This window comes from Ranitomeya imitator, chromosome 9 (assembly GCF_032444005.1).
Source record: "Ranitomeya imitator isolate aRanImi1 chromosome 9, aRanImi1.pri, whole genome shotgun sequence".
NCBI classification, from domain to species: Eukaryota; Metazoa; Chordata; class Amphibia; order Anura; family Dendrobatidae; genus Ranitomeya; species Ranitomeya imitator.
This window is the reverse complement of record NC_091290.1, coordinates 13027652-13051652: the sequence shown is the minus strand read 5'-3', so window position 1 is coordinate 13051652 and position 24001 is coordinate 13027652. Positions and strand designations below refer to the sequence as shown.

The 24001-nt window shown below is 43.7% G+C and overlaps 1 protein-coding gene across 2 annotated transcripts; it reads right to left on the bottom strand.

The window, feature by feature from the left end:
• Positions 1 to 1081: 1081 nt before the first annotated feature.
• LOC138649484 (catalase-like) lies at positions 1082 to 23397 on the bottom strand. Of its 2 annotated transcripts, none has more exons than XM_069739957.1 (13): positions 23285 to 23397; positions 16815 to 16986; positions 15493 to 15603; positions 13905 to 14035; positions 12102 to 12206; positions 11146 to 11271; positions 10636 to 10827; positions 6664 to 6816; positions 5541 to 5682; positions 3065 to 3195; positions 2711 to 2818; positions 1615 to 1701; positions 1082 to 1245 (listed from the first exon to the last, which is right to left on the bottom strand). In XM_069739957.1, the coding sequence occupies exons 1-13, from the start codon at positions 23330 to 23332 to the stop codon at positions 1189 to 1191; spliced, it is 1563 nt and encodes a 520-aa protein (XP_069596058.1). In that variant the 5' UTR covers positions 23333 to 23397; the 3' UTR covers positions 1082 to 1188. The 2 variants fall into 2 exon arrangements, with proteins under 2 accessions (XP_069596058.1, XP_069596059.1); XM_069739958.1 differs by having other exon boundaries at positions 23300 to 23394.
• Positions 23398 to 24001: the final 604 nt, after the last annotated feature.

The window sequence follows — 24001 nt, the reverse complement described above, 5'->3', positions numbered from 1 at the left end:
GCTGAACTGCTTCACTGTCATTGTCTATCCCTCCAGTCACCTCTAGGGGGCGCTGAATGCACTGGGACTTTACCAGCTCTCAGCGAGATCTGCAGCTTCACAATAATAAAATTACAGCAGCAACAAGGAAAAGTGGTGGAATGATGAAAATCACAGGATCACAAAAAGAGTTGTGCTCTATCGTGCTGAAGTATGTCATTGTGAAATATATGAATAGCAATATGGCTTCTGAATACTAGGGGAAAAAATGAGACGCTTTGCACACAGTTTGGCCAAGTTATGTCTGCCCAGCAACCAACGCCAATGTGGTCTCAAAGACTGATGGGTCCCTGACCATATGAATACCTCTCAGGCTGATGTCTGAATTCCTGGGTTAATGTGGACACCTCGCTCAGCAATACCAGCATTTATGGGTAGACAAGAACCTGCTGTAATAAAAAATCACCACATGTTGAAAGGCGGAGTGCAAAGCGTCTAATTTTTTTCCTAGTATTCAGAAGCCGTATAGTTATTCATATTTCATATATTTCACAATGACATGCTTTAGCACGATAGAGTGCAACCTTTTTTGTATCTCTCAGTAATATAGGCTGGATGTGAGCTGTGTGTGTCTCCCCCAGTAATATAGGCTGGATGTGAGGTCTGCGTGTCTCCCCCAGTAATATAGGCTGGATGTGAGCTCTGTGTGTCTCTCCCAGTAATATAGGCTGGATGTGAGATCTGTGTTTCTCTCCCAGTAATATAGGCTGGATGTGAGGAATGGGTGTTTTTTCCCAGTAATATAGGCTGGATGTGAGGATTGTGTGTCTCTCCCAGTAATATAGGCTGGATGTGAGGATTGTGTGTATTTCCCAGTAATATAGGCTGGATGTGAGGAATGGGTGTTTTTTCCCAGTAATATAGGCTGGATGTGAGGATTGTGTGTCTCTCCCAGTAATATAGGCTGGATGTGAGGATTGTGTGTATTTCCCAGTAATATAGGCTGAATGTGAGGTCTGTGTGTCTCTCCCAGTAATATAGGCTGGATGTGAGGTCTGTGGACGTCCCATAAATATCCGAGATGGGAATAAGTGTCCAAAGCTCCAAAAAGCAAATATCTGAATTAAAAAAAAAAAGCATAAAATTTATTACATCACATTAACTAAAAAGTATCTATCCTGGTCGGATATTCTCTTTTTCTTTGTAGGATTATTTTTCACAGTATGTCTTTTGATGATGACACTGATTGTAACAGTGCAGCGGCTCCTAGAAAAAAAAATAGAAAATTAGTTTAACGAGTTTTTATTTTTCACTTTTATTAAAGGGGTTATTTACACCTATTTATTACAAAGGTTCTTGATCACAGGCGGCCGAGCAATTAGCAGCGGTCTCCCAAAAAGTGTTCAATTTCCCAACACTGCCCCCGCAGGGCAAATAAGGTATTACACCTGTCTCATTGGAATTAGTGAATTGTATTAAGGTGTCAGGGGTCAGATGTTTCTGCTACAGATCTCCCCTCTGATATGATTTTGGGAGCTGAGGAGGAAACTTATCTTTTTTTATTTAGCTATGGTCTCACTTTCCATTGATTGTTGGCCCTGAAATAAATGAACATCATGTTTCCTGGGCCGTTACCTTCTTTCCACAAGTCTTGTTGTGCTTGTCCAGAAGAGTTTGGATACGAGAGCCGTAAGAGGGGTCCACATTTTGGAAGTTTTTCACCTTTAAAAAAAAAAAAAAGAACATAGGATTTAATCAGTAGGGAAGATAAGGAACCGCTTTAAAAGAAAACGTACACACAAAAAAAAAAATAGGTATTGAAAAATGTTTCCTTCCTCCAAAATTGATATTTAGGCTCCGATTCATTGGAGTTTTCAGCAGGATTCTGGCGTAAAGCTGCGCGACATGTCGTGAAATTATTGCGCAGCTCGCAGTTTTGTACTATTCGGAAAGTGACCGGCGCTTACACAGAGTGGCAGAAAAAGTGGCTTTTCCCTGCCAGTAGTGCATTTATTGCATATTACCTCGCAGCTGTGACACGTGGGTCTATGGAGGCTAAGAATCCTATGGTACCGGGTAATTCCGGAGGCGCCCCCGGAAGAAGCTAAGGGCGAAACGCTCATCGGGGCGACAGGGGAACGCTGAATTACCCGGTACCATAGGGTTCTTAGCCTCCACAGACCCACGTGTCACAGCTGCGAGGTAATATGCACTTTGGGATCTGTTCATTGGACTCAGGGGTTAATTCCACTGAGGTTCCTATCTGTTGTTATACATATTGAGAAGTGCCATGCAGTAATCTGGGACATCCTGTTGAATTGTCCTATGCTGATAAGTTGTTTTATGTTGTTGTTTCTGCAATATTTTCAATAAATGTTTATATTAAAAAAAAACAAAAAACAAACACATAGTGCCTTACTCACCCTCCCCAGGTACACTTCTGAGCCTCTGTTACTGCTGCCTTGGTCTGTTAATGTCAACAGCGCTGCAGCCAATCGGCAGCTCTAAGAGGATTTTGCCGTCAACTTGGGCAGAGCCACTCAGCTCCATGATTGGTTACAGTGCTGTTTAAGCAGAGGTGGGGACTAAGTTCTGGACCCAGGAAGGGTGGGAGAGGGACAGCTTAAATAAAAAAACAACCTACAGTTGTGGGATGGGTTTTCTGTAAACCGGGGGACAGACAGATCGTGTTGCTTTTATCGCGTATTCCTTTTCGGTCGCGGTCACTTACTGCTCTCTTTTGGATGAAGATCTGGGCGTCCTTCAAGTGCAGGGCGAGGTTTTCACACAGTCTCTGGCGTTCGGCTTCATTCAACGTTTTCTTGTAGAAATCTCTCACCTGCAACAAGACGTTGACGATGTCACTGAAGATGGCGCCGAGCCTACCCCAAATCTCTCCTATACAAAAATGCCTCTGCGACTATGGGAGTCATTCACAGGGGTACGCGGCACTTGCAATGATGACCCGAGACCATATGTCCTGTTAGGGGGCCACACTTGGGACCCCCTTCTCCTCTTCTTAAGAGAACAGCACCCAAAACTGCAGGGGACATGTGTGACTGCGCGTCGTGGGCTCAGTAATCACCTGTGACACGTTGTCTTCAGCGCTGCTGTCATGGCGGGCGACGTCTCCGGCGGCGGCGAACGCCCTTTCCTTGTGCTTGTCATCATGCTGAGGAGAACTGAAGCTATTCGGGTAATAATTTGGGGTAGCACCTACAGAACAAGATAATAAAAAAATAAATAAATATCACTTTAATGTAAATAAGGACCTGAGATTGTCAAAAGTTATTTACGGTGTTGAACAAAATGAATGGCAAAAGAAAAAGTGGCAATGATAATGGGGTAATGTAAAAGAAAAGAAAACTCCTGCCGCGGCTAAAAATGTGAGAAGCGCCAGTAGCACCTCGACCACCGCTGTTACCAGACAAAGGTAAATGTATTCCTGCCAAACGCAGGGCACAAATAGTCTCCTTTGAGTCCATCAAGTGTATTAGTGAGAAGGAAGAGGAGGGTGTTATGGAATATGGAATATATGTCAGGCACAGCAGGATGAGGTTACCTCTGACAGCGACACTGTCAGCGTGATTCCGTGCTCAGTCTTTCTGATCACAAATGATCAAGAGGGATCATTTGTGGACCAGTTTTACATTTTAAAAACATGAAGTCTAATAGCGCATTGTGTTATTATCATACTACCGGGTTGCCATCCTTTCCTACGATGGGGGGAGAAGGACTTGGGGATCCTAGTTAATGATAAACTTACCTGGAGCAGCCAGTGCCAGGCAGCAGCTGCCAAGGCAAACAGGATCATGGGGTGCATTAAAAGAGGTCTGGATACACATGATGAGAGCATTATACTGCCTCTGTACAAATCCCTAGTTAGACCGCACATGGAGTACTGTGTCCAGTTTTGGGCACCGGTGCTCAGGAAGGATATAATGGAACTAGAGAGAGTACAAAGGAGGGCAACAAAATTAATAAAGGGGATGGGAGAACTACAATACCCAGATAGATTAGCGAAATTAGGATTATTTAGTCTAGAAAAAAGACGACTGAGGGGCGATCTAATAACCATGTATAAGTATATAAGGGGACAATACAAATATCTCGCTGAGGATCTGTTTATACCAAGGAAGGTGACGGGCACAAGGGGGCATTCTTTGCGTCTGGAGGAGAGAAGGTTTTTCCACCAACATAGAAGAGGATTCTTTACTGTTAGGGCAGTGAGAATCTGGAATTGCTTGCCTGAGGAGGTGGTGATGGCGAACTCAGTCGAGGGGTTCAAGAGAGGCCTGGATGTCTTCCTGGAGCAGAACAATATTGTATCATACAATTATTAGGTTCTGTAGAAGGACGTAGATCTGGGGATTTATTATGATGGAATATAGGCTGAACTGGATGGACAAATGTCTTTTTTCGGCCTTACTAACTATGTTACTATGTTACTTGGACATTACTAAGGTTGTTGATAAGATCCTTGATACGGTTCTAGGAGACCTCGGAGGGTCACACGCTTCTTTTCGGGGCAATTGGGGGCTTTCAGTATCGTGATCTGAAGCCAACACAATTTCTGTGAATTGACTTTTAAAAAAAAATAAATAAATAATTGTCGAACTCTACAAATTCTAATTTGAAAGGTTTGGATTATGTCTACTAAGATTCCTGAAAGTGAGGAGCCCGAGCCGTCCGAGGATGATCAGGCAAACGTAAGTTTTCTGAGTTGGGTGAGAACTTTTGTGAAGCCTCGTTTTATGATCGGGCAGGATGCTGATCACAGAGTGTGAGGAGCAGCTGACGGCGGAGAGCGCAGCATGTGATCAGAAGGAATCACAGGACAAATCTGATGACCGCTGTATAAGACGAAAACAAGAAGAGGGTTCACACAAGAACACACATCACCCAGCCTTATAGAGGGGCACAGGCAGCGGGGCTAGGTGTGAAGTCACAAGATACAAGGCTGGGGTGACCACCTGAACCTTTGCCCCGGGTGAAAGAAAAACCTGCTCCTTATACCACAACTTTGCCCTTATATTTCAAGTGAAGAGACTTTATATCCTCTTTATACAAGTCACCGTGTGTGCTTCATAAAATTATATAACAAGGGATTGTAAACTGCGGCGGAATATATAAACAAAATAATAATTATTATAATGGTAGAAATGGTAAATGACTGCTATATTCTTTCTAACCACTAGGTGGTGCACTGAGTAATAGTTTGTGTGTAACAGCACACCTTGTGGTCAGGCTTAGTACTGCAGTTATGACCTTTCACTTTTTTTTTCATGGAGGGGGGCAATATTATTATTACTTATCTATTTATTCATTTCTTTTTCTGTGGGCACAGCCGTGGCAATGAGGTGTCTTATCCAAGCCCTAATGCAAAATATGTAACCCAAGAATATCCCAAGTTATTGCACATCCCATATACGACATATGGGCACTAAGAGGCAGGTACAGCTGTTACCAATGCACCCGTAGAGCCACAAAACTGGGCACAAATGAGACCCGGGCTCCGTATCTATAGGACCGTACACCCGTAACGTCAGCACTGTGCTTACTCGGAGCACTGAAGATGCACATAGGACCGTCCTGCTGGTAGTTGGAGACTTGGGCGCACCTCCTGGGGCAATTAACTGGAAGATGTAGATAGTTGGCGCCAAGGCGATGTCTGTGTGTGTCTGGGTAGGAGAAGAGGCGCCCCTATAAAGATAGAGAAATAGATTAAATATTTGTCACAGTCAGGTCAGTACAAGCCCCAGCTTTATACCCAACTATTGCTAGAAATGCCACCCGGGCGGCATCCAGACAGAATGGGGCGGCGGATATGGTTTCCTGTTACACACTGTATATTGCCCCTTATCTGTGAGGGTAATAGGGGCAGATCCTGGGTCTTTGTTATCCAGATCCAGGCTTCTAGACCAGCTATTAATGACAATCATCTGTCCTAAAAACTGGTAGGCTAGGTGCACATGTAATTACATGCTCTGCCACTAGGTGGCGACATAACACCACTTCTTACTGTCCACTAGTGGGAAGATTATTCCTCCCCTGGGCACAGCGGGTGCTGCGGTGGTCTGAACCACGGGAAACAGACTCTAAGCACTTTTTTTTCTGGCTTGCGGTAGTTGATCGGCTGCAGTGGTCATCAGAGAGGGAACAGCCATACGGAGAAGTGATGGGGGTTTGGTTGGCATGGTTTTTTTTTTCTTATATTAGCCAATTTTTAAACATTTATTATCAGCGGACGACCCCTTTAACAAGTAAATTAGCAAACGTTTTGCCTATGTCCAAAGGTCGATGATCGGAGGATGAGCGCGCGTCTGTATAAATGGACCTTAAAGGGGTTGTGCAAGTTTAGAAAAAAAAAACCGGGGCTGCTTTGTTTTACAAACAGCGCCACCATTGATCATGGGTTGCGTCTGGTATTGAAATTCAGCCCAATTGAAGTGAACGGAGCCGAGTTGTAATATCACACACAAGCCTTGGTCCAGGGGGGGCGCTGTTTTTCTAATCCTGGACAATGTGCATTTCAGCACAGTATGTGACCAGTAATCCATAAGATTTCAATAGGAGGCACAAGGGGACCCCCCGAATTATGAGACATCTCTTTTATTTCCTATGGTTGTTGCCCCTAATGTTTGCATTTGGAAAACATTATTAATAAAATGATGTGAATCCCACCTGCAGCATCTTGTCCGGGCTCGGCTCGATCCCGGGGGGCATGTTGCTGGGGGCGAATGCGATCTGCTCCACTTCCGCAAAGTAATTCTCAGGGTTCCTGTTGAGCACCAGCTTACCCACGGGGATGAGGGGGTAATCTTGATGAGGCCAGACCTTGGATTTGCAGAAAACAAAGGATAATATGGTAAATCCTAAATCTGCGCGTCATCCTATACTGCGAGCCTCTGTATTCCTCTAGTCGCCCTATATTATTCTATAGTTTCACAAAAAAAGCCGAAAAAGAACATAATCCATATGATAATAAATGCTTGCTGTCTTCGAAAAACCAGCGCCACTCTTGTCCATAGGTTGCTACTGGTATTGCAGCGGATTTAAGGGCTGGACGGCAGCTCTAGGATTCTTTAATTGACCGAATCGCTCGTCCTCTCCAGACACGTGAATCTCACACAAGTTCTTATGATGTAACACAACTGACGGTGAAATTATAAACTGGTTAAAAGCGGAGGATTACGATGGATTAAGGTGTAAATCCGTTATTGGGATCAATATCATGGAGATCCCTGGCGCCAAGTGTTGTCAGCGCAGCTACAAGCCTGTGTGCCGCGCAAAAGCCATAAAAATCACCTTCAATTGTCAGGTGTAGAAGACATGGAGGAGAGGAAACTTTCATGAAAGGAGCTGGGAAAACAGGACGATGCATGCTACCTGAAGTAGCTGTGACATTACAAGCAAGTGGGGAAAGACTGCAGCCCAGGAGGGCGAGGGCTGGAAGCACAGATACACCGACTGATACATAGAGCAGTCGCAGGTGAAGGATTGAGCCTCCCTGAGATTGGGGGCGAGTGATTGTCAGAGACCATGTAGGTGGCTACACGAGCTCAGGAAGGGTGAAGAGATGAGACGGTGTATAATTTGGGAAACGTTCTGCTGTCGTCCAACGTTAAAGTTAGAGTGCCGCCATATTGTAAGACTGCAAATAAAGCCATGGTGGACGGCTCGTAAACTTTGGCTACTTGTTTGTTAACCAGTGCATGCTACAGAGGGTGCAGTGATATTCGGCCTATGCCCCTCTTGTACAGCATTGCTCCAGAATAAAGGCTGGGCTTTGTAGTTATTACTACAGGAGCATGTCACCAGGGATGTCCCACTATATTACTAAAATGCTCCCGTCCGCTCATTGGAAATACACAGATGTAAATATAATGCTGTACACCTATGTGCACTTCATAAAGGGGCTGCAGAAGCAGCGGGCACCCTTCGTGGGTAGGTGCCCAATTATCCTCCCCCTAATGCTGACCCTGGATGCCACTGAGCATGCATGTGTAAGTGCGGGGAGTGTAAGTGCGGGGAGTGTAAGTGCGGGGAGTGTAATTGCGGGGAGTGTAATTGCGGGGAGTGTAATTGCGGGGAGTGTAAGTGCGGGGAGTGTAATTGCGGGGAGTGTAAGTGCGGGGAGTGTAAGTGCGGGGAGGGTAAGTGCGGGGAAGGTAAGTGCGGGGAGGGTAAGTGCGGGGAGGGTAAGTGCGGGGAGGGTAAGTGCGGTGAGGGTAAGTGCGGGGAGGGTAAGTGCAAGGAGGGTAAGTGCGGGGAGGGTAACGGGAGGAACGTATTTTGGCTGAAAGCTCCTAAAGGTGTTTGGGCTCATGAGTAATGGTCACATTACAGATCCGGATTTATCGGGTTACCACTGATCCGCAGCTGTCAGATCCTTCCCCCGGTCTCACAGTCTCCCACATTCTACCCGTGTATTAGGAAATCTGAGCGGCTCCAGGTATTATACAAGAACCGATCCTTGTGCTGTGTGCGAGGCTCCAACCTCCGAGGATGGACGCCATCATCCCCATCAGTGTGATTCCGGGAATATACAGTAACTAAAGCATCATCCGCACATTGTCCGGACGATGGGAGAAGCTGCTCTTGCAGGAGGTTTACATCTCATTCTTTATTCTTGGCCGTAGTCTGAGGTATAATTGTGCGTGAGCCCCCCCCACGGATAAGAAGCCCCCACACATGAACGAATTCAGGACGCTATTAATTTATGGGGCTGCGTTTCACCCATGGAGAAGACTCATTCACTAGAACACGGCCAGGAATAAAGAATCTAACCCCCCTCCAAGAACAACTTCTCCCATCATCCAGGACAATGTGGTGATGATGCTTCATCCAGCATGATGGAGACCATGTCACAAGGCAAAAGTGAGAACTAAGTAATGTATGTACACAGTGAGTGCACCAGCAGAATAGTGAGTGCAGCTCTGGGGTATAATACAGGAGGTAACTCAGGATCAGTAATGTAATGTATGTACACAGTGACTGCACCAGCAGAATAGTGAGTGCAGCTCTGGGGTATAATACAGGATGTAACTCAGGATCAGTAATGTAATGTATGTACACAGTGACTGCACCAGCAGAATAGTGAGTGCAGCTCTGGGGTATAATACAGGATGTAACTCAGGATCAGTAATGTAATGTATGTACATAGTGACTGCACCAGCAGAATAGTGAGTGCAGCTCTGGGGTATAATACAGGATGTAACTCAGGATCAGTAATGTAATGTATGTACACAGTGACTGCACCAGCAGAATAGTGAGTGTAGCTCTGGAGTATAATACAGGATGTAACTCAGGATCAGTAATGTATTGTATGTACACAGTGACTGCACCAGCAGAATAGTGAGTGCAGCTCTGGAGTATAATACAGGATGTAACTCAGGATCAGTAATGTAATGTATGTACACAGTGACTGCACCAGCAGAATAGTGAGTGCAGCTCTGGAGTATAATACAGGATGTAACTCAGGATCAGTAATGTAATGTATGTACACAGTGACTGCACCAGCAGAATAGTGAGTGCAGCTCTGGGGTATAATACAGGATGTAACTCAGGATCAGTAATGTAATGTATGTACACAGTGACTGCACCAGCAGAATAGTGAGTGCAGCTCTGGGGTATAATACAGGATGTAACTCAGGATCAGTAATGTAATATATGTACACAGTGACTGCACCAGCAGAATAGTGAGTGCAGCTCTGGAGTATAATACAGGAGATAACTCAGGATCAGTAATGTAATGTGTGTATACAGTGACTGCACCAGCAGAATAGTGAGTGCAGCTCTGGAGTATAATACAGGAGATAACTCAGGATCAGTAATGTAATGTATGTACACAGTGATTGCACCAGCAGAATAGTGAGTGCAGCTCTGGAGTATAATACAGGATGTAACTCAGGATCAGTAATGTAATGTATGTACACAGTGACTGCACCAGCAGAACAGTGAGTGCAGCTCTGGAGTATAATACAGGATGTAACTCAGGATCAGTAATGTAATGTATGTACACAGTGACTGCACCAGCAGAATAGTGAGTGCAGCTCTAGGGTATAATACAGGATGTAACTCAGGATCAGTAATGTAATGTATGTACACAGTGACTGCACCAGCAGAATAGTGAGTGCAGCTCTGGGGTATAATACAGGATGTAACTCAGGATCAGTAATGTAATGTATGTACACAGTGACTGCACCAGCAGAATAGTGAGTGCAGCTCTGGAGTATAATACAGGATGTAACTCAGGATCAGTAATGTAATGTATGTACACAGTGATTGCACCAGCAGAATAGTGAGTGCAGCTCTGGAGTATAATACAGGATGTAACTCAGGATCAGTAATGTAATGTATGTACACAGTGACTGCACCAGCAGAATAGTGAGTGCAGCTCTGGGGTATAATACAGGATGTAACTCAGGATCAGTAATGTAATGTATGTACACAGTGACTGCACCAGCAGGATAGTGAGTGCAGCTCTGGAGTATAATGCAGGATGTAGCTAAGCTAAAGATAAGTAATGTTTTAGGACAGGTGGGTGACAATATAACCTCTATTACCCCCATCTTCTCCTGACCTGGCTGCCAATCTCCCTAATTCTGCAGTACTATGTAGTACGACACACACAGAGGAGAGGACATCACTCACCTTGGTGAGGTCAAATGGGTTGAAGGGACACATCTCGGCCTGCTTGAACGTCATGACCTGGATGTACATGGTCCATGATGGGAATTCCTTCCTGGCAATGGCCTGGAATAAGTCCCGGATGGCGTAGTCGGGGTCTTTTACCACCAGTCTGTCCGCTTCTTCCACCGACAGATTCTTGATGCCTTGATTAGACTGCAGGAAATGCAAAATATTTTTTACCGCCACATCCGTGAAACATGGAGATGCTCAGAAATGATAATTGTAATACGTCTGATGACCCCGTGAGAAGGTTACAGAAAGCAGCTGATCAGTTTTTATTATACAAGTTTCGGCCGTGGCTTTTACGGACAGGACTCGCACCCGTTATATTCTATGGGGTAGTGCACATGTCCGATTCTCAGATCAGTCTCACCAATGCAAGTCTGTGGGTCAGAGAAACAATCGGACAGCACTCGGACGCCATCTGAGTGCCGCGCATCCATTCTACGATCTCCCGCCCAGGACGCCCACCTTATAGTGGAATTTACAATACACGGCTTCTCCTTTGGCGTTGACCAGTTTGAAGGTGTGAGACCCGTACCCGTTCATAAAGCGAAACCCATCAGGAATGCCGCGATCACTGAATAACAACGTCACCTACGGCAGGAGAAAAAAAAAAGATCGATTGCAATCCATGGAACAAATAAACTTTCTTAAAGGGCTTTTCCAGGAGTCAAATATTGATGATCTGTCCTTGGGTTATCAGACAGATCATCACTGTCATAGTTCGGTACAACCCCTTTAAGGCTTTTAGTCCTAAGTGTATTAATTAAATATATATATAAAATTGTGTTGATTAGGACTCTTCTACCATTTTATGTACGCAGCTCCCATGCAGACCTATGTGTTTACATGGTCACAGACTATTGACAAACCCCGTGTTGTGTCCTGCTCGTAACAGAAGCCACAAAGCATTGTTGGATCTGTGACCTTATAACAGGGTCTCAGGTCCCGTCATTTCATGGGAGCTGCCTGCCGACGTGAGCGCAGCCTCAATGTCTTCTATCCGCTCCCTCTTCTGTGCGTGGCCAGTAAGAAGCACAGGCAGGAGTGGAGAAAAACATCTGACTACACGGGGTTTGTTTGTAGTCTGTTACCATGGAGACACATATATTGTATAGGAGCTGTGTACCACTGAGTGATCGTCGTATACCAATTATTTGCGACCTCTGTAAAACGTAAATATGAAAATGAATAATGTATTAGAAAGATATGGACGGTGATAACAGCTACAAGAAGCGCTGGACTCAACAGCAAGTTACCAGGCCTGTGGGGTAAAAGAGAAAATAAAGCTGGGGATGAAATGTGGCCCTCGGCCAGAATGACGCCGTGTAAAACCTCCTTTATTTAGATAAGGAGATTGGGCACAATCTGTTGCTCCTCTCTTTGGCCGTACTTCTTTACTTGCCCCGTAGTATAATACTCACCTGATGCAGCGACTCTGGTCGGAGGCTCCAGAAGTCCCAAACCATATCAGGGTCCTTCAGATGGGTCTGTGGGTTCCTTTTCTGACTATGTATGAAGGATGGAAACTGCACAGAGAACATTATTAGCGCAGGTTACACCAGGTGCCCATCTTCAGTATAACCATAGTTTACACCAGGTGCCCATCTGCAGTATAAGCATAGGTTACACCAGGTGCCCATTTTCACTATTACTACAGGATACACCAGGTGCCCATTTACAGTAGTAGTACAAGTTACACCAGGTGCCCATTTTCATCATTAGCGCGGTTACACCAGGTGCCCTTTTGGTATTAGCAGAGGTTACGCCAGGTGCCCATTTTTGGCATTTGCATCGGTTAGGCCAGGTGTCGATTTTTGGCATTAGCACCGGTTACCCCAATTGTCCATTTTCATCATTAGCACAGGTTACACCAGGTGCCCATTTTCAGTATTAGCACCAGTTACACTATGTGCCCATTTTCATTATTAGCATGGTTACACCAGGTGCCCATCTTCAGTATTAGCGCAGGTTACACCAGGTGCCCATTTTCATTATTAGCACAGGTTACACCAGGCGCCCTTTTTCATTATTAGCGCAGGTCACACCAGGTGCCCATTTTCATTATTAGCGCTGGTTACACCAGGTGCCCTTTTTCATTATTAGCGCAGGTTACACCAGGTGCCCATTTTCATTATTAGCGCAGGTTACACCAGGTGCCCATTTTCATTATTAGCACAGGTTACACCAGGCGCCCTTTTTCATCATTAGCGCAGGTTACACCAGGTGCCCTTTTTCATTATTAGCGCAGGTTACACCAGGTGCCCATTTTCATTATTAGCACGGTTACACTAGGTGCCCATCTTCAGTATTAGCGCAGGTTACACCAGGTGCCCATTTTCATTATTAGCACAGGTTACACCAGGCGCCCTTTTTCATTATTAGCGCAGGTCACACCAGGTGCCCATTTTCATTATTAGCGCTGGTTACACCAGGTGCCCTTTTTCATTATTAGCGCAGGTTACACCAGGTGCCCATTTTCATTATTAGCGCAGGTTACACCAGGTGCCCATTTTCATTATTAGCACAGGTTACACCAGGCGCCCTTTTTCATCATTAGCGCAGGTTACACCAGGTGCCCTTTTTCATTATTAGCGCAGGTTACACCAGGTGCCCTTTTTCATTATTAGCATAGGTTACACCAGGTGCCCATTTTCATTATTAGCGCAGGTTACACCAGGTGCCCATTTTCATTATTAGCGCAGGTTACACCAGTTGCCCTTTTTCATTATTAGCATAGGTTACACCAGGTGCCCATTTTCATTATTAGCGCAGGTTACACCAGGTGCCCATCTTCAGTATTAGCATAGGTTACACCAGGTGCCCATTTTTATTATTAGCGCAGGTTACACTAAGTGCCCATCTTCAGTATTAGCGCAGGTTACACCAGGTGCCCATTTTCATTATTAGCGCAGGTTACACTAAGTGCCCATCTTCAGTATTAGCGCAGGTTACACCAGGTGCCCATTTTCATTATTAGCGCAGGTTACACTAAGTGCCCATCTTCAGTATTAGCGCAGGTTACACCAGGTGCCCATTTTCATTATTAGTGCAGGTTACATCAGGTGCCCTTTTTCATTATTAGCATAGGTTATACCAGGTGCCCATTTTCATTATTAGCGCAGGTTACACCAGGTGCCCTTTTTCATTATTAGCGCAGGTTACACCAGGTGCCCATTTTCATTATTAGTGCTAGTTACACCAGGTGCCCAGATTGACCAACATACCAGAAACGGATCCCGAATAAAGAATATTGGGGTGTTGTTGCCCACAAGGTCCCAAATGCCTTCATCTGTGTAGAACTTCACCGCGAATCCTCGTGGGTCACGGATGGTGTCAGCGGATCCAAGTTCTCCAGCTTTTGGGTGCAAAGAGAACAGGACATTGGGTTAAAGCGCATAATTATTACGTGGAGCTTGTCCACTATGAACAGTTGCAGCGTTGCTTGGATGGTCTGCAACAACTATTGCTAAAAAAAAGTGACTTCTGGTCCTCAGAGAGAGGGAGCCTGCAGCAGCTCTCTTCTCTGGGTAAAAGGTGGGAACAATGCAGGGAACCCCATTCATCCCTGCTTTCTGCCGTAAAGTGGTGTCCTCGGGTCTCTAACCATAGGGGGGGAGCATAGGATAGAACGGAAGAGGCTGAATTCGGGGATATATAGATTTCTGTGATTATTATTTAATATTTTTATGTAGAACGTGGCTGAAATGCAGCCGGGACTCATTGAAAAACTCACTGATGAAGCTGTAGCGAAACGTGCGTCGGAGCAGGGAGAGGAGGTTGCAATGTGTCCTTTACGGTCAGTACCATTTATTTACAGTACCTTTATACACTTTGACACCTTTTTTTTTTGCTACCTCATTTGGGCTTTGTGCAATATACTAGTCATATACACGGTATATATTTCATTTATCACTAGACATTTATTTAATCATACTTTATGAAATAAATACACATATTTATCTATGTATTATTCATGTCATCAATTATCCTATATTTCTATATTGCCAGTCGCTAGATACTTCTTGATCTCATTTACCCTAATAGGGCACATCCAACCCTCTCCTTTTTCATGTTTTTTTTTATATTATCCTTTTGTGTTGTGTTGCTTTTAAATTTATTGTTTGTATGTTTCAATACTAATAAAATATTTCTACAGTAAGTGTTGCCTGCTTTTTTTTATGCTGTTTTGTTTTTTGGGGGGGTGTATATATATTTTTGATGGTATTTGTGGGCTATTCTATTTCTTTAGATTTTGGAATTTCCTTCTTGTATAGGTTATCTCAAAGAAAAAGCATGTGAGTCTTCGTAACCCCGCCCACATATAATGATTGACAGGATCACCTGTGTGAGATTGCATCATACTTGTCAAGTCTCACAGGAGTCTGGAAGGTTCTGATAAAAAAGGAGACATCCTGGATTCCCGAAAGAGTCAGCAAAGTTCTATGGTCCTGCCCAAACCTCCCGGTAATCAGGGTCCTTGTGTAGGGTCCTGGGGTTTTGAGGATTCAAAGATTGAGACTAGGAGGGTCACAAAATGGAACTGGATACTACGTAAATGCTAAAAGGGAGTATGGCCGGCCAAAATTAGGAAATACTGGTGGACAAATATATATATATATATATATATATATATATATATTATATATACATACATACACACACATTTGTCAATGATTTTGTATGTGGGCGGGGTTAGGATGACTCACAGGCTTTTTATGAGTTTTTGTAACATTTTAGCAGATTTTTATATCAAAATAATAGAAAAAAAACACAGTTTGGGCTAGAATTTACGTCCATAAATTGGGGTCTTACCTACAGTAGAAAACCTGACAGCAATATCTGTTTTCTTCCCAATGCGCTCAAACACTTTGGCTTTCGTGTACTGTGTGATGTCGTGAGTGACCTTGAAATATCCAAATGCTCCTAAAATGAGAAGACGACACAGAGTAGAAATTTGTGCAGCCTGTTTCTATAAGCCCAAATATCATCCTGGATGTATAATGTTGTAATTAATATGTTCTCTTGTCATCTTGACATTGTGCAGATTGAAGAGAACTAGAAGTTCCAGCAACTCCAGACTCCCAACTATCCATTTCAGCAGCTCAAAACTATTCAGAATGTTCCTACTTAGCTAAAACTGAAGTTTCCTGCAGCCGCCACTAGAGGGAGATAAGTGCATATCATTATACACTGATCGCAATAATAACAGCAGTATGCTCCCCCTAGTGGCGACTGAAAATAGGCAAAACTTTAACATTTCCAAGTGTTGTCTTATGAGAAAATCGGTTGAAAGTAATATTTAAATGGTCGCTGTCGTTTCAACAGAGTTGAATAGTACTTGGGAAGATAAGAAACATTGTAATATATCTCGTTGGAGAAATAAACTTCTTTCTGCACTTATGAGTAATTTATGGAGAGTTTATGGAAAGGAGAAGGGGAGGATAAGAGTGAAGCAGAGTAAGAACGTGACTTAAAGATACAGATTGTTCTGCCGCTTTCTAGTGTTTTACCTCAACCAATAGCTGGATTTACAGCTACACTGCTTACTACTGCTGTATGATGTCCTCCATGATGTTGCTTTTTAAGAAGTGTTTTATCTCACCCCCACAGCTGGATTCACAGCTACACTTCTCACTTCTTCTGCATAATGAGCTCAATGCTGCTGCTTATGAACAAGTGTTTCATACAGACAGGAGGGCAGGAATTCTTTTTTTGGGGTCTGTGTGTGGGAGACATCATTGCTGGTACACTTCGCCCACTAGCTCAGAGACAACTCCTTGAATCATTTATCATACGTCTCGCAATTTTTCCTTCTTGGCCTTCTGAAAATTCACTTTTTTTCTGTTCAGTGTTTTTACAAATCATCTTCTGTTCCACCCTCACAGCATGAAGTCTCAAAAAACAAAACAAAAAAAAACCCGCTGCAGCTGCATCCCCCTCCTCCTCCTCTTTATTTTTTTTACAACCAGTTATTTCAATGATATTTTATAAAGAGTCTCCAGAAACTAAAAGGGCCAGTTCTGGTGCCTGGAAGCCACGGAAGGTGTGACTTGCCAATGAGAAGATATAGTTCATAGCTTTACGTCACACCATAAGAACCAGAGTTACGCGTACGCCATTGCTGCTATACTCACCCGCTCCTTTAGCATGCACTACTCTTTCTGGGATCCTTTCCCGGTCAAAATGAGCCATCTCATCTATGAACACAGAGTCCTGGACCAGCAGTGGCCCCAAAGGGCCCGCAGTTAGGATATTCAGCTTGTCCCCTGTTGGAATGCCTGCCCCGGTGGTGAGGACAGAAGAATCCTAAATGCAATCAACATTAACGTTACACGAGATTCTCAGAAGAAGAAAACGTTTATGAACATTTGAAAACTGCAAGATTCTAAGGTTCCATTCCGCAGCGGATCTAAACAAGAAATCCATTCACTGAGCGCCAGGGAGAGATCTTAAAATTTGGAAGGAACTTTCCCAGGAAGACAATGACTCCTGTCCCAGAAGCAAATGATGGAAGAACTAATAAAGCTCTTTATTTACATCCATCCCTAACGATTATTCTTTATTTACAAATTAATACAAAGTGATAAATAAATATGTATCCAAAAACGATACTAATAAAAATAATCCATCAATGGAGAACTTTAAAAAAAAAAAAAGTTATGGATCTCAGAAAATAGTGACGGAAGCAAAAATTCTGTTTAACTAATATATTTTAAAAATGATAAAAAGTTTGGCATCACCGTCCTGGAGAATCGCGTTACCAGGTCATTCCTTCAGTAGAGCTGACCTGCAATACCAGATACAACCTGGGCAACACTTCGCATAATGCTACAACATACTAATCCCACAGTTGGATAGACTGTGGTCAAAGAAGTGTCACATAAATATATTAAAAAACTAAGTATCTTTATTATAAATGATTAAAATACATATGAATACATAAATAGACAATAGACAAGGTGCCTGTAACAAACCAAAAAAATCCAGAGGAGGTCAGCTGGAGCAAGACGTATAATAAACACCCAGGGAATAATGCTTTTTGGAAGTGCATTCAACAGCAAGGTGGATTGCTGCTGAGGGGAAAAAAGAAAAAAAAAAACTCTAAATCCTCAGCATAGCGAGTGTGACCTGAGCGTAAGTGTGAACGGCGGTAAGTGTGACTTGTGATTCAGGGACTTTGGATTCAGGGAGTTTCCAAGGGAGGAATTACTGAATTGCCGTCTGTGTTTTATTGATACTTTGCATTTATTTTTTTATTATTTAACTTTGGTGTAATCCCCATTAGGAAATGTGCTCCACTATTGCTAATGCCATCCAGTGCACATCTTGCCACATGTATGCAATCCTTGATCAGCCGGTCGAGGGTGCACACTGCTGTGCGAGATGTGAGCACGTTGTGCATTTGGAAGCCCAGATTCTAGATCTAAATGTGCAGCTGGCAACACTGAGATCCATAGACAATATGGAGAGGAGTCTTCTGCTCACGCAGCAGACGCTCAATGGGATAGATGAGGGGGGGGATGGTGGGATGGAGCTGCAGGATGGGGAAGCAGCAAGCTGGGTGACAGTTAGGAAGCAGGGTAGAGGGAAGAGTGCCAGGGAGGCTAGTCCTGATCTGGAACACCCCAATAAGTTTGCTAAGTTGGCAGATGAGGGGGGTGCCAGTACAGGGGTAGCACTGCTGCAGCCAGGCATGTCCTCTGAAAGCCGGAGGAGTGACTGCTCCAGTAAGGAGGGAAATAGGAGAGCAGGGCAGGCCAGACAGGTGCTGGTAGTGGGCGACTCAATTATTAGGGGAACAGATAGGGCAATCTGTCACAAAGGCAGGGATCGTCGAACGGTGTGCTGCCTACCTGGCGCTCGAGTCCGACACATCGCTGATCGGGTGGACAGATTACTGGGAGGGGCTGGTGAGGACCCAGCGGTCATGGTGCACATTGGCACAAATGATAAAGTTAGAGGTAGGTGGAAGGTCCTTAAAGAAGATTTCAGGGAATTAGGCTGCAAGCTGAAAGCAAGGACCTCCAACGTGGTATTTTCCGAAATACTGCCTGTACCACGTGCCACGCCAGAGAGGCAAAGGGAGATTAATAAGTGGCTCAAGAATTGGTGTAGGAAGGAGGGGTTTGGTTTCCTGCAGAACTGGGCCGACTTCTCAGTTGGCTACAGGTTCTACGCTAGGGACGGGCTGCACCTCAATGGGGAAGGTGCAGCTGTGTTGGGGGAGAAAATGGCTAGAAGGTTGGAGGAGTGTTTAAACTAGGAATTGGGGGGGAGGGTATTCATTTTATTGGAGGGGAAGATAGTGCAGACAGAGACCTGGGCACAAATAAGGAAGTTGGGGGTGGTGATGAATAACCTCATGACCCAGTATCAGCACGGGTTTACCAGGTACCGTTCATGTCAGACTAATTTGATCAGTTTCTATGAAGAGGTAAGTTCTGGACTGGACCAAGGGAACCCAGTGGACGTAGTGTATATGGACTTTTCAAAAGCTTTTGATACGGTGCCACACAAAAGGTTGATACATAAAATGAGAATAATGGAGATAGGGGAAAATATGTGTAAGTGGGTTGAGAGCTGGCTCAGAGATAGGAAACAAAGGGTGGTTATTAATGGAGCACACTCGGACTGGGTCGCGGTTAGCAGTGGGGTACCACAGGGGTCAGTATTGGGCCCTCTTCTTTTTAATATATTTATGAATGACCATGTAGGGGGCATTCAGAGTAGAATTTCAATATTTGGAGATGACACTAAACTCGGCAGGGTAATCAATACAGAGGAGGACAATTTTATATTACAGGATGATTTATGTAAACTAGAAGCTTGGGCTGATAAATGGCAAATGAGCTTTAATGGGGATAAATGTAAGGTCATGCATCTAGGTAGAAGTAATAAGATGTATAATTATGTGCTTAATTCTAAAACTCTGGGCAAAACAGTCAATGAAAAAGACCTGGGTGTATGGGTGGATGACAAACTCATATTCAGTGGCCAGTGTCAGGCAGCTGCTACAAAGGCAAATAAAATAATGGGATGCATTAAAAGAGGCATAGATGCTCATGAGGAGAACATAATTTTACCTCTATACAAGTCACTAGTTCGACCACACTTAGAATACTGTGCACAGTTCTGGTCTCTGGTGTATAAGAAAGACATAGCTGAACTGGAGCGGGTGCAGAGAAGAGCGACCAAGGTTATTAGAGGACTGGGGGGTCTGCAATACCAAGATAGGTTATTACACTTGGGGCTATTTAGTTTGGAAAAACGAAGACTAAGGGGTGATCTTATGTTAATGTATAAATATATGAGGGGACAGTACAAAGACCTTTCTGATGATCTTTTTAATCATAGACCTGAGATAGCGACAAGGGGGCATCCTCTACGTTTGGAGGAAAGAAGGTTTAAGCATAATAACAGTTAAATAAATAGGGCAGCACACTGCAGCGCCAAAACATGCAAACTTGAAAAAACGAAATTTGAACTGCATTACTGCACTAGAAATATGAAAAATGAGAGCTTTTAGCGCACAAAAATGGCCAATTTTATGTGTACCTCGTAGCCACGTTAAGGCATCTCTCTTATACGAGGTCCTACGTTTGACCTACCTCACTGAGAATAAACGTCTCCATCTGAACGGGTACATGTGAAACCTCTTCTTGGACTCAAATTCTCTCTCTATGTGGAGGGGTATTGGACCTACTATAATTAAAACACCTGAAGCTAGGAGGCGGGGAGTGCACGATCAGAAGGCTAGAGAATACATTTCAAAAACCTGACCTGCACATCCAAACATAGACTGAGTGTGAACAGGTGCTGAACCCAGAGTCGCCAACTCGTATATAGTTAAATAAATAGGGCAGCACACTGCAGCGCCAAAACATGCAAACTTGAAAAAACGAAATTTGAACTGCATTACTGCACTAGAAATATGAAAAATGAGAGCTTTTAGCGCACAAAAATGGCCAATTTTATGTGTACCTCGTAGCCACGTTAAGGCATCTCTCTTATACGAGGTCCTACGTTTGACCTACCTCACTGAGAATAAACGTCTCCATCTGAACGGGTACATGTGAAACCTCTTCTTGGACTCAAATTCTCTCTCTCTCAATACCCCTCCACATAGAGAGAGAATTTGAGTCCAAGAAGAGGTTTCACATGTACCCGTTCAGATGGAGACGTTTATTCTCAGTGAGGTAGGTCAAACGTAGGACCTCGTATAAGAGAGATGCCTTAACGTGGCTACGAGGTACACATAAAATTGGCCATTTTTGTGCGCTAAAAGCTCTCATTTTTCATATTTCTAGTGCAGTAATGCAGTTCAAATTTCGTTTTTTCAAGTTTGCATGTTTTGGCGCTGCAGTGTGCTGCCCTATTTATTTAACTATATACGAGTTGGCGACTCTGGGTTCAGCACCTGTTCACACTCAGTCTATGTTTGGATGTGCAGGTCAGGTTTTTGAAATGTATTCTCTAGCCTTCTGATCGTGCACTCCCCGCCTCCTAGCTTCAGGTGTTTTAATTATAGTAGGTCCAATACCCCTCCACATAGAGAGAGAATTTGAGTCCAAGAAGAGGTTTCACATGTACCCGTTCAGATGGAGACGTTTATTCTCAGTGAGGTAGGTCAAACGTAGGACCTCGTATAAGAGAGATGCCTTAACGTGGCTACGAGGTACACATAAAATTGGCCATTTTTGTGCGCTAAAAGCTCTCATTTTTCATATTTCTAGTGCAGTAATGCAGTTCAAATTTCGTTTTTTCAAGTTTGCATGTTTTGGCGCTGCAGTGTGCTGCCCTATTTATTTAACTATATACGAGTTGGCGACTCTGGGTTCAGCACCTGTTCACACTCAGTCTATGTTTGGATGTGCAGGTCAGGTTTTTGATAAGCATAATAACAGACGCGGATTCTTTACTGTAAGAGCAGTGAGACTATGGAACTCTCTGCCGTATGATGTTGTAATGAGTGATTCATTACTTAAATTTAAGAGGGGACTGGATGCCTTTCTTGAAAAGTATAATGTTACAGGGTATATATACTAGATTCCTTGATAGGGCGTTGATCCAGGGAACTAGTCTGATTGCCGTATGTGGAGTCGGGAAGGAATTTTTTTCCCCAATGTGGAGCTTACTATTTGCCACATGGTTTTTTTTTTTGCCTTCCTCTGGATCAACATGTTAGGGCAAGTTAGGTTAGGCTATGGGGTGAACTAGATGGACTTATAGTCTTCCTTCAACCTTAATAACTATGTTACTATGTGAGCAGTACATATGCATGGGTGTTGGATTGCTGAAAAAATAATCAAAAGCTATTATAGCTAAAAAGGTGTACTGCCATTGCCAATTAGTCATAAACACAAAATAATTAAATTAACATCGCTACCTCTCAATATTCTCATACAAAAAAACCAAAAAAACAAAAACGAATGCCAGACTAATCCTGATAATGGACCAAACATGGTAAAATGGGTGAAAATTGAAAATGGTCTGCTCTTTCCCAATTATCGGCCCTTGTAATGATGACAGTTATCATCAGACAAATAAGTGTTTTACAAGGATGGATAATACATTACAAAGCTTCTCCTGCGAATTGAGATACTGATTTGGCTTTTATCCTAAGTCATATTGCACGACTCGTTGACGGGTTGATTGTGACTTGTAGGATCGCTACTTCCATCAGGTGGCGCTATAGAGTTTAAGTCCTCTTTTTCTCAGAAGAGGCAATTTGCATATAAAGCTTCTCCTATACTTTCCAATGTTAAACAGTGATGACTCCCGTGTGCTGTAGTGTTTTTTTCCGGACCCATAGACTTGTATTGGCACATTTCATCCTTGATAGTGCAGAAAAAAAAAACCCCGACGTCTCTGAGTTATACAAAGACACAGCGTCTGTGAAAAACCAGGCATGTGAATAGCACCGTAGACTACAATGGGGACGGGTTCTGATAAAAAAAAAAGGGATAGAGAACTGCAGCACGGACGTCTGAATGAGGCCCAACAAGCAGGATTCGCGCTATATTGGATATCCCGAGGTTTGGCAAATATCTGATCAATATATTAACCCTTGGCCAAAAAAAAAAAAAAAAAAAAAATGACAGTAGAACTACAGGTCCCGGAATACCTGCAATCTGCCCTTTTGCTAACCTGGTAGCCGACTAATACCTTAAGCTCTTAAAAGCTTTTACACAAAGCCAGCCGCGCCTCGCCCTGACTACACCCCTCCGTTTCGCTTCACCTGCAGCAAGCTCAAACCTTTATTCTGCACTGGTTTACTTAAGATGGTGACACACCCGGTATAATCCATAAAATATTCACCCGTTACCATACTTCATATTAACGCTTGCACTATAGCAGTGGTGCACAAGCACAGATTGTCAGGACATGCTTGGGTTGTAGTTTTGCAACATCTGAAATGCGACTTTGTGGAAACCAAACTCCTCTAAGCCTCTTTGGCAAGCACCCATCTATCCTACTACACTTGGCACAAGCGTGGCCCTCCCTGGCATTCCTAGGTCTCACGTGTCAGCAGGACTCCCTTAACATGCATGGCACAGGGCTCTGCCATCTATGTCAGTGCCATTCCCTACAGATACCCTCTTACTTTTCGGAAACTTGCCGATAACTCTGTGCGCTGTCTGAATTGGTCCATGATGAGCGTCTCTGGGTCTTCTTCTGGCACTCGCCGGTTTTGAAGTATCTTTCAACAAATACTACCATCCCTTTATCCGACTGTCTGCCCGCCCTCTCTGCATTTCCACTCCTTCCTCTACATAACGGGGTTGCTGATGCCAAAAAATGTTGCAATCTTCCTCCTCTTTACAGAAGCATCCATTACACAATCACTCAGAGCAGAGAGAATGGTACGAAACCTTATAAATTGGTGCAAAAAAAACAAAATATATATTTTTTCCTACTCATATTGTGCCACATCTAATTGTTACCTGGACGTAACAGCGCTATCCATATGCAGCTGCCCAAAAAAAAACGTTACCGCAGACCCTCAATGTACATTAAAAAAAGAAAAAAAAAAAAAAATTACATCTCAGCTCTGCTACATTTGTATACATCCTATAAATCATTGATGGCCATGACATCGGTGCCTGTGTTGAGGGAGGATCTGAAGTGACCCTTCACGGTTGACTCACCGATTTTCAAATTGATCCACAGGGCGTTGCTGGCAACTGAAAATGACCAGACGGAGACGTATGTCTCTGTTTGGGAGGATCAAGCAGATCTCTGACCCCTGTTTATTGTGTCGCACTTTTCATAATCTTAACAAGTTATACTTCAACCAAACAGAACACGCTCACAGTTCTTA